The sequence below is a fragment of the Phalacrocorax aristotelis genome, chromosome 11, assembly GCF_949628215.1.
Source record: "Phalacrocorax aristotelis chromosome 11, bGulAri2.1, whole genome shotgun sequence".
In the NCBI taxonomy this organism is placed as follows: domain Eukaryota; kingdom Metazoa; phylum Chordata; class Aves; order Suliformes; family Phalacrocoracidae; genus Phalacrocorax; species Phalacrocorax aristotelis.
The window spans coordinates 11779081-11789950 of NC_134286.1; the positions used below are offsets into that span (position 1 = coordinate 11779081).

The following is a 10870-nucleotide window of genomic DNA, read 5'->3' on the forward strand; positions in this document are numbered from 1 at the left end:
TAGACCACATCTGGAGTGCTGTGTCCAGTTCTGAGCCCCCCAGTTTAAGAAGGATGGGGAACTGCTTGAGCAAGTCCAGCAGAGAGCTACCAAGATGATCAGGGGGCTGGAGCACCTCTCTTATGAGGAAAGGCTGAGAGACCTGGGTTTGTTTAGCCTGGAGAAGACTATGGGGGGAATCTCATCAATACTCATAACTAAAGGGAGGGTGTCAAGAGCATGGGACCACACTCCTTTCAGTGGTGCCCAATGACAGGACAAGGGGCAGTGGGCCCAAGTTGGAACAGAGGAAGTTCCACTTAAATACGAGAAAAAACTTCTTTCCTGTGCGGGTGCCAGAGCAGTGGAACAGGCTGCCCGGAGAGGGTATGGAGTCCCTTCCCTGGAGACATTCAAAACCCACCTGGACATGTTCCTGCACCCCCTGCTCTGGGTGTGCCTGCTCAAGGAGCAGGGGTTGGACAAGATGATCTCCAGGGGTCCCTTCCAACCCCTACCATTCCGTGAGTCTGTGAAAGCAACAGTCAAGCTAGTAGTCCAGAATGTCACAACCTCCACTGCAGTAAAGCAGGCAGCTCATTTTCATCTACTGCTTTAGATTAGAACAAAGGAGCTGAAAGAGAAGTCTTAATTGTGCTGTAGGTTCCGTCGCTTACATGACAGAGACTTCGCATAACAGAAGGCAGATGATAGCATGCATGATGGGGAATACTCAAATGCAACACCAAGAACATCTAAAGAATTAGTTCAACAACAGGTATTTTGTAGGTATTATGTTTCAATCTAATGAAATTTCTGCAATTAATTTCACCATGTAAGAATGACAGGCTTCCATATCTATCAGTTCTCTTCTTAGCATCTTAACCTTCTTCCCACTGGGGAGGAACCAGGCCTCCCACTGAGCCAGCAGAAACAATCCATTTTGTAGAGAACCTCAGTGCTGAGCAGGCAATAGCGTTAGACGAAGTAACAGAATACAGACCATGTCCAAAAAATGCAGGCACTGGCACGTTGTAGCATCAATTTTATTTCTACTCCAAACAGCTCTGGCTTTGGAATTCTTTATTTGGTTTGAAGTATGCTGAACACATATTCTATCCCAAAGTTCTTCCAGGTCTCTTCCCAAGTTTCCCTCCCACCTCTTACCTGCCTGGGTGGATAATCAGTAATCCAGAACATTACTAGATATAAGATCATGGTCAACTGAAGCTACTAAAGAAGTTGGCAGCATCAGATATGACTGAAGCGATGCACTTTTCCCCTCTAACACTCCTGTTCTAGGCTCCTGGAATACATGTAAAGCAATAAGACTTCTGTCAAAATATAGGGGTGGGAAAAACAACATGTTCCCTAGGTACATGCCCTCCAGAACTGAAGTCTCTTTAGGTGCTGCCCAACCCCACCACTGAGCTAGAATTGCACTGCATCATGCAGCACCTTGAGAGATACCACTGCTTTCCATCAAGCTGGGGCAGATAAAGCCCTTACCCTGTAGAAGTGCTCTTTGCTGCATGGGGCAAGAGAAGAGGCACAGCTAGTATCTTCACTGTAAGGCAAAGTAAGGCCACCCTTCAGCCAGGAGTAGGTCTTGTAGAGTTTTTTTCATGTCTCTTTTCTGTAGGGTCTGCATTTCCTCGTTCACTCTAAAGCAGCTAGTTGTTCCAGGAGCTGCTCTTTCTCCTGCTGCAGGTCCTGCACCCGCTGTTTGTTCTGCTCTAGTCTGTCCTCCAGCCACTGAAGGAGTGGCCCACTGATGGCAGACATCTGGCTGCAGAGGTTCTTTGTGAACACTGGAAAGAACAAAAACATATCATGCCAGTGCAAACACACAAAAGGCTCAGTGTGCTACAACCCCAAAGCCAAGAGTGTTAGAGACAGCCAAGGAAACCCTCCAACATCCTGGTCAAAGCAACCAGACATCCCCACAGGAAAAGTCAGAATCAGCAGCTTGCTAAACAGGGAAGCAAGCTATTTCCATCTGACTGTTAGACACAATGGGGAGGGATGACAGACCTGCAACAGAAATCTAGAAATCTGCATATAAAATCATCATTGATGCTAATTAATTTCTAAAGTCAGAAGCAAAGAATGCCTCATTTATTGAAACATGAGAATGGGCAATGGGGTATTTATCTTAGAACAGAAGTGTGATTAGGATTCATCCTATCTCACTGGCAGAAGCAAAAATGTCATATGCATGTAACATACAGGAAGTGCTAGTAGATGCAAGCATATGTATAGAAAGCCAGACACTACTTGAAGACTCACCAAAGCCAAAATCCCCTTGCTGTTCTAACAGAAAGAAACACACACACCCCCAAACACCAATGCCAAAACACCAAACCCCAAACCAACCCAAAAAACCTCAAAGAATCACGGAATGGTAGGGGTTGGAAAGGACCCCTGGAGATCATCTTGTCCAACCCCTGCTCCTTGAGCAGGCACACCCAGAGCAGGGGGTGCAGGAACATGTCCAGGTGGGTTTTGAATGTCTCCAGGGAAGGGACTCCATACCCTCTCCGGGCAGCCTGTTCCACTGCTCTGGCACCCGCACAGGAAAGAAGTTTTTTCTCGTATTTAAGTGGAACTTCCTCTGTTCCAACTTGGGCCCACTGCCCCTTGTCCTGTCATTGGGCACCACTGAAAGGAGTGTGGTCCCATGCTCTTGACACCCTCCCTTTAGTTATGAGTATTGATGAGATTCCCCCCATAGTCTTCTCCAGGCTAAACAAACCCAGGTCTCTCAGCCTTTCCTCATAAGAGAGGTGCTCCAGCCCCCTGATCATCTTGGTAGCTCTCTGCTGGACTTGCTCAAGCAGTTCCCCATCCTCCTTAAACTGGGGGGCTCAGAACTGGACACAGCACTCCAGATGTGGTCTACTAGGGCAGAGTAGAGGGGGAGGATAACCTCGCTCAGTATGCTGGCAACGCTCCTTTTAATGCACCCCAGGATACTGTTGGCCTTCTTAACCACAAGGGCACAGTGCTGGCTCAGGGTCACCTTGCTGCCCACCAGCACACCAAGGTCCTTCTTAGCAGAGCCGCTTTCCAGCAGGTCAGCCCCCAGCCTGTCCTGGTGCATGGGGTTGTTCCTCCCCAGGTGCGGGACCTTGCACTTGCTTTTGTTGAATTTCATGAGGTTCCCCTGGGCCCAGGTCTCGTTGGATGGCAGCACAGCTTCTGGTGTATCAGCCACTCCTCCCAGCTTTGTATCGTCAGCAAACTCGCTGAGGATACACTCTGCGCCCTCGCCCAGGTCATTGATGACTATGTTGAACAGGACTGGACCCAGCCCAGACCCTTGGGGAGCACCCCTAGTGACAGGCCTCCAACCAGACTCTGTGCCGTTGATCACAACTCTCTATTGTTGAGCCAGTTCTCAATCCACCACACTGCCCACTCATCTAACCCACAATTCCTAAGCTTACATCTCTGGATGTTACGGTAGACAGTGTCAAAAGCCTTGCTGAAGTCAAACGAAACATTCCCTTCTCTCCCTTCATCAACCCAGCCAGTCACACCATCATAGAAGGCTATCAGGTTGGTCAAGCATGATCTCCCCTTGGTGAATCCATGTTGACTACTGATAACCTTCTTTTCCTCTACATGCCTGGAGATGACCTCCAGAATGAACTGCTCCATCACCTTTCCGGGGATGGATGTGAGGCTGACTGGTCTGTAGTTTCCCAGGTCCCCCTTCTTGCCCTTTCTGAAGACTGGGGTGACATAGGCTACCCTCTAGTCCTTAAGCACCTCTCCTCCATGACCTTTCAGAGATGATAGAGAGTGGCTTAGCAACAGCACCCACCAGCTCCCTCAGAATTTGTGGATGCACCCCACTGGGGTCCAGAAACCAAAGAAATCCAAAGCCTGTTGTAATTTTAACCAATTGTACAAAGGTCAAAGGATAGAGCAGCATTCATAAACCCCAGGGTTAGGTTATTTTACAGCCCATGATGTTTTCCTTTGAAGTGTGTAGTTACAATTCTGTTCCTCCACTAGACTTCATGTAACAAGATAACAGTCCCAGGGAATTCTCTGGGTTACACAGTGTTTGTGACTGGAAATTAACTATATGGCAAAGACAAAAGTTTGTACTTTTACAGTTATTTACAAGTACCTTTCATGGCAAAGGAAGGACCATTACACAACCGTGGTCCACCATCCCCTGAAGTTAGAGCCGAACCAAGCCTTGCTCAAGACCCTACTGTTTTGACCCTGGGAACAGCATCCTGGATTCTCATATGCAGAAAAGGAATCCTTACCTGAGCCATTATGAATCTTGGTTACGGAGTCTAGATGGGTGAGGCTGAGAGAATGAACAGAATGCATGTTAGTGACAAGACACCAGTGAATTGCATAATAGGCAAACCCAGCCTATAGAACCAGCTATGTACAAGTCACTGACACTGCAGGTACATCTAAACCTCTTCACTTGTTGAAGACCTGTACATTCACAGGGAACAAAGAACTTTCAGAACAGAAACATTGGTGTTGAGCACCAGAGTCAGAAAAAAAAGGTTGACATTTAATCTCATTTTTTCCAGACGACTTCTCAGCACTCTTACCCTGGGTAGACACTAATTATTGTCACATACACAGACACATCACCAAAGTGCCACCACTAGCTCTCACATATTCTAGTTCTTTTTATCGCAACAAAGAAGTTACACTTAGGTCTTGTGTGCAAGGACTGAGAGAACTTGAACTCCTTAATGTGAAGGTATTCAATCAGTGCTCCTACAAAGGCACATGAGCTGCCAGTGCTTCTTATTTCCTATACTCCTGCTAACATTATGGTAGTTTAAGTAGAGCAACAGTAGAGCATGTTAGCAAAGACAGTGTTGGAATCATAGAATCACAGAATGGTTTGGGTCGGAAGGGACCTTTAGAGGCCATCTAGTCCAACCCCCCTGCAATGAGCAGGGACATCTGCAACTAGATCAGGTTGCTCAGAGCCCCGTCCAGCCTGGCCTGGAATGTTTCTAGGGATGGGGCATTGACCACCTCTCTGGGCAACCTGGGCCACTGCTTCACCACCCTCATTGTAAAAAATGTTTTCCTCATCCAGTCTAAATCTACCCTCCTCTAGTTTAAAACCATCACCCCATGTCCTGTCGCAATAGGCCTTGCTAAAGAGGTTGCTCCCATCCTTCCTGTAGTCCCCCGTTAAGTACTGAAAGGCTGCAATAAGGCCTTCTCTTCTCCAGGCTGAATGAAGCCAAGTCTCTCAGCCTTTCCTCATAGGAGAGGGGCTCCAGGCCTCAGATGATTTTTGTGGCCCTCCTCTGGACCCGCTCCAACAGTTCCATGTCCTTCTTGTGTTGAGGACTCCAGAGCTGGACGCAGCACTCCAGGTGGGGTCTCACCAGAGCAGAGGAGAGGGGCAGAATTACCTCCCTCGACCTGCTGGCTATGCTTCTTTTAATGTAGCCCAGCTTAGAGTTGGCGTTCTGGGCTGTAAGCACACGTTGTTGGCTAATGTCCAGCTTTTCGTCCACCAGTACCCCCTAGTCCTTCTCCGCAGGGCTGCTCTTAATCCCTTCATCCCCCAGCCTGTATTGATACTGGGGTTGCCCCAACCCAGGTGCAGGACCTTGCACTTGGCCTTGTTGAACTCCTGAGGTTCTCACAGGCCCACCTCTCCAGCTTGTCTAGGTCTCCTTGGATGACATCCTGCCCTCTGGCACTGTCAACCTGGTGTCATCTTCAGACTTGCTGAGGGTGCACACGATCCCACTGTCTATGTCATTGATGAAACTATTAAACAGTACTGGTCCCAGTACGGACCCTTGAGGGACACCACTCATCACTGGTGTCCATCTGGACATCGAGCCACTACCCTCTGGATGTGACCATCCAGCCAATTCCTTATCCACTGAACAGTCTGCCCATCAAATCTGTATCTCCCCAATTCAGAGAAAAGGATGCTGTGGGGGGCTGTGTCAAAGGCCTTACAGAATTCCAGATAGATGACATCTGTAGCTCCTCCCTTGTCCACTGATGTAGTCACTCCATCACAGAAGGCCACTAGGTTGGTCAGGCAGGACTTGCCCTTGGTGAAGCCATGCTGGCTGCCTCAAATCACTTCCCTGTCCTTGATGTGCCTTAACATAAGAGGATCTGTTCCATGATCTTCCCAGGCACAGAGGTGAGGCTAATAGGATGGTAGCTCCCCAGGTCCTCTTTTCTACCCTTTCTAAAGATGGGCACAATGTTTCCCTTCTTCTAGTCCCCAGGGACTTCACCTGACTGCCATGACTTTTCCAATATCACGGAGAGTGGCTTGGCAACTCCATCAGCCAATTTCCTCAAGACTCTGGGATGCATCTCATCAGGTCTCAGGCTTGTGTATATCCAGGTTCCCCAGGTGGTCACAAACCTGATCTTCCCTTACAGTGGGAGGGGCTTTATCCCCTTGGTCCCCCTCCTGTGGTCCATGACTTGGGAGTGGTAAGGAGAGAGGTTACCATTGAAGACTCAGGCAAAAAAGTTGTTGAGCACCTCAGCCTTCTCATCTGTTGATACTAGGCAACCATTCTTGTTCATTACCGGGTGTACGCTTTCTTTGACTTCCCTTTTCTGGCTAACACACCTGTAGAAGCCCTTATTATTCTTTGCATCCCTTGCCAAATTCAGCTCCAGCTGTGCCTTGGCCCTCCTGACCCCATCCCTACACAACCGGGCAGTGTCTCCCTATACTCTTCCCAGGATACCTGCCCCTGCACCCACTGCCTGTGCAGTTCCCTCTTGCTCTTTTGTTTGACCAGCATGTCTCAACTCAATCATGCTGGTCTCTTCCCTTCCTTGCCTTAATTTCTCACACCTGGAAACTGAGAGCTCTTGTGATGTATGGAACGTGTCCTTAAACATCTGACAGCTCTATTCTGTTCCCTTGTCTCTGAGGACTGTTTCCCAGGAGGTCATTCTGACTAACCCCCTGAAGAGCTGGAAGTCCTCTTTCCTAAAATTTAGGGTCCTGACTATACTCCTCGCTTCTTCTGTATCCCTCAGGAGTGTGAACTCCACCAATGCATATTGTTGTTACCTGTGAATTCTCCTGTAGGCATCTTGCTCTTCTTGGCAAAGGATCTTGGGCAGCTCTACAGCTGATTCCAGACATACTTTCCCAATGGTTTCATGGGGGACAACATGAATAGGAATTTCAATCCTTTCATATCTAAAAGGGTATCAGATATCATTAACTTCAAAGCAACAGAGGAAAAAAACCAAAAAGACTTCTACAAACCTGAAACAGTCTGTCCAACACATGGTATTGTTGCAGGTTTACTTTTGGGAACACATGCTTGAGTTGATATGCAGATGGATGCCTTCCATAGTCACAGAATTATCTTAAATTTTAATGATAAAATGCTAACACAACTCAATGGCCAGAACTGGCAATATGATGCACAGCGTGTATGCAGTTGGTAGGGACTCTACACCTTGCAACCTTGAAGCCTCAATCTCTAGAGCTGAAAGCAAAAGGGTGGGCACCTTCTACTCAATCAATTACAGCACAAATTCGTACCCAGACTACAGTGTCCTCACTAAGTCTTAAGCCAATAAATTATCTAGGCTAAATTAATCAGCTGTAATCTTTAGAATCTCTTCAAGTATCTTGCATTAGTAGAAGTTAAGGACACCTCGTTCAGGCTTCTCCATACAATATTTGCTCCTCATGATGAGCCTAGAAGCCACTTATTTGAGCCAACCCAGAAAGGAGAGACAAGATGAAATATAACCTGATACTGGACATAATATTACTCTGCTGTACTCACTCTGAGCTCTTCTGGGCCTGAATGGACTGGAAGCAGGTATAGAGAATCCTGCCTGTCTAAGAGACAGAACAGAAAGTCAGATTCCAAGAGCAAAAAATCATCTAAAACCGTACATTCCTTTAGGAAGCAGAACATGCTTCCAAATAGCATTTTAACAGATTGCAAAGGTACACACTTTTCGCTTTGATTGGTACGTTGGAACTGTTTACAAGCAGATACTGACAGACCCATCAACCATGAAAAAATTCTTAAACAATATCTATCTGCAAAACCTAGACAAGACACACCACTGTCAGTTTATCTTGCACTACAGCAGCATCTTCTCAAGAGGCCAGAGGCACAGAGGTGCAATAAGCTGCATCTGCTGGACTGAACAGCTGTGAAGGGCACTCACACATTCCAGCACACACACATGCTGCGGCCGTCTGATGCAGTCCCAGAACCCTAGTACCAGCCCAGCTCTGCTGGCTGGAGAGCCAGGCTGTGGATCAGCACAGAGTAATTAATAATGCATTCTTTTATCATTGGCATTACGATCCACACGTCACCATTCTAGCCATGCTTTGACTGTGCTCCAAGCAGAGCTCTGCCCTTCTTGCAGGCTACGTCCAAGGATCTCAGCTTTGCCCTGAGGTTGATGTTTCTCATGAGTACTTGGAGGGTTTAATGACATTTTTAAGTTGCCTACCTTTGTGTTTTTGTCCTCAATGAAGCAGGAAAAGATAAGTCCTACAAAACCTTGGTCCATCATCTGATACATAGCTTGTGTGCGGACATCTGCAGGCAAAGAAATAAGAGAATGAGAAGTGCACTGGTCACCTGAAGGAATGGAAAAAAATCTGCCACCTTCTGAAGACTGACCCAGAATTTGGTAACAAATGTCACAAGCTTTATTTTAAGGTACTTACTCCAGGTGACTAAGTTAAAAAAAATCATCCCATTTTAAAACATAATTAAATAGCAAATCTTAAAAATACAAGATGCGCTGACAAAACAAGAAATGATCTTAGCATCAACCTGGTGTCACAGATCACTATATTGCCATAATGTCCAACACATACAAGATACTCACTTCTTTCAAAAAAAGTTTTCATTTTTGCATTTACACTCACAGATGTCAAAAATCATCATAGCAGGCCTGTGATTCCCACAGCTCTTTTTACTATTTTCCATACCCTACGTCTAGTTTTCCTGCCTGGAAGAACAGTAGTACTAGTAGTAGCTGATATGTGCCTACTGAGTCATGTGGAGTTTGAGCACCTGGAGCACACAGACAGGCAAGGGGCTATACTTGCAGGGGTTCCTGAAGCCTACCCAGATGATTTCGTCCTATCAGAGGACATTTGAGGAACCAAAGTTGGGATGTGCAGCTCTGAAAATCCAGTAGATTGAGTAATACGATTAGCCAGCTGTGAGTTTTCATACAGAACCTAGATCAAAACTGCTCTTACCGACATGCGATGGCCAGACAGTAATATGAGGATGAGAGTGATACCAGCCCACAACTCTCATGGGACGTCCTGTCATGTCAGCCAACCTGTGTGTGAGTCAAGGTACTTTTGAAATCAATAGAGCAAATGGAAGAAGTTTTTTGTATAAGGAAAACCAGCAGAGTTTTAAAAGAGTTTCTCATCAGTCAACAGAATTCCAGACCCCCTTAAAGGAATGACAAGACATATAGCAGGAAGCTGATGGAAGCCTCTTCCCCAGCACTGGCAGGATGCCACTGCTGCAAAGGCAAATTAACATCTGCAACCAATTTGCTGGATTTTGTTTGCACGTGGCAGTAAGCAACAGCTGTCCAAAACAACACCCTTAAGTGTATGTAGGGAAAAGGCTTTCCAGTGTACCAGTTTGGAAACAGAGATTTGTCAACATTTCATCTTGACTAAGTCTCCTTGCTTGCCTGCTACCCTCCCCCAAACATACTTCAGTTTTACTTGTGACGAAATGCAAAGAAATTATTAAAAACAGTTATAACACAATTCCACTGCAAATGCTGGAACCAACAAAGAGTCCAGAGAACCGCAACTGCCAGTACAGCCCTCCAAACTGAACAGTTGTAGGAGGGAAACAGCAGACAAGTTCAAGCCAACTAAAACAAGTCTAAAACAGCACATAAAAAGAGGTCTGAGGTAAACCACTTCACCAGCAATCTTGCTGCTGTCTCAACTAAAGGATATCTCTGCTTCAGTAGAAGCAGCTGAAAGCTGCTCTGGTGAAATTTCCACACGGTCTTTTCTCTTATCAGAGCGGCGCAGGATGATCACAGAATGGATATGAACAATTCGGCTGGTGTCAACCTAATGACACAGGAGGAAAAAAAAAAATCAATCATTCCTCTGCTAAAGAAATAACCACCCTCAAGGCAAAAGCCAACTTTTGTACCTTCACACTAGGGAAAAGGTATGCATCAGAGTACAGTCAGACATACAGACAGAAAGCCTTCCTGACTCTAAGCCTTGACTTTCATAGCAGCTAGAACTATGAGTCCACGCTAGCCAGAAGCAGAGGGGAGGCCACAGGCACAGCGGCACGACTCAGCCAGGGAACCGTCCTCACACATGCCGGTATAACACTCCCTGCCGCGGCGACCGAGCCCCGCTCGGAAGGTAAGAACCCGCAGACCACTATCCCATGGCCGCACCGGCGCGGGCCATGAGCCCCCCCGGGCAGCACCTCCTCCAACTGTGTCCCCTGCGCGCCAGCCATTTCTCCCCAAGGCAGCCCCAACCAGCCCCTGTACCTCGCCGATGCATAGCCCCATGACCTCCTCCTTCTCAGTGCTCAGTGCGTGGTTGAGGCATACCAGGAAAGCGTCGGCCTCCAGGTGCACCGCCTGCACCGCCATCTTGCCTCCACCCACCCGTCTTCCCCCACCTCTCCCGGAAGTAGGCGGGGACAAGCCCCACTTCCCCCGCCCACACATTGGCAGCGAGGCCAATGCCAGAGGGGCTCGCTAGCCCTTCCAGCCAATCGGTGCGGCCAATGTGCAGTCTGGCTTCCGGAGAAGCGAGGAGTGCCGCGCGGCGGAAGCGCCGTGTCGCCCACGCGAACGGCGGCCCCGGGGTTCCGCGCTGCAGCCGCTG

At 47.6% G+C, this 10870-nt stretch overlaps 1 protein-coding gene across 3 annotated transcripts; it reads right to left on the reverse strand.

Annotated features, from left to right (window-relative positions):
- Positions 1-1006: 1006 nt before the first annotated feature.
- BRCC3 (BRCA1/BRCA2-containing complex subunit 3) lies at positions 1007-10668 on the reverse strand. 3 transcript variants are annotated; one of them, XR_012662738.1, is made up of 9 exons: positions 10528-10668; positions 9964-10084; positions 9233-9319; positions 8470-8558; positions 7782-7837; positions 7049-7180; positions 4266-4309; positions 1489-1790; positions 1007-1285 (listed from the first exon to the last, which is right to left on the reverse strand). XR_012662738.1 is itself a non-coding variant. In XM_075106945.1 (8 exons), exons 1-8 carry the CDS (start codon positions 10630-10632, stop codon positions 1639-1641), a joined length of 786 nt encoding a protein of 261 aa, XP_074963046.1. In that variant the 5' UTR covers positions 10633-10668; the 3' UTR covers positions 1007-1638. The 3 variants fall into 3 exon arrangements, 2 of the variants coding, with proteins under 2 accessions (XP_074963046.1, XP_074963047.1); XM_075106945.1 differs by having other exon boundaries at positions 1007-1790; XM_075106946.1 differs by having other exon boundaries at positions 1007-1790; positions 10591-10651.
- Between the last annotated feature and the right edge of the window lie 202 nt (positions 10669-10870).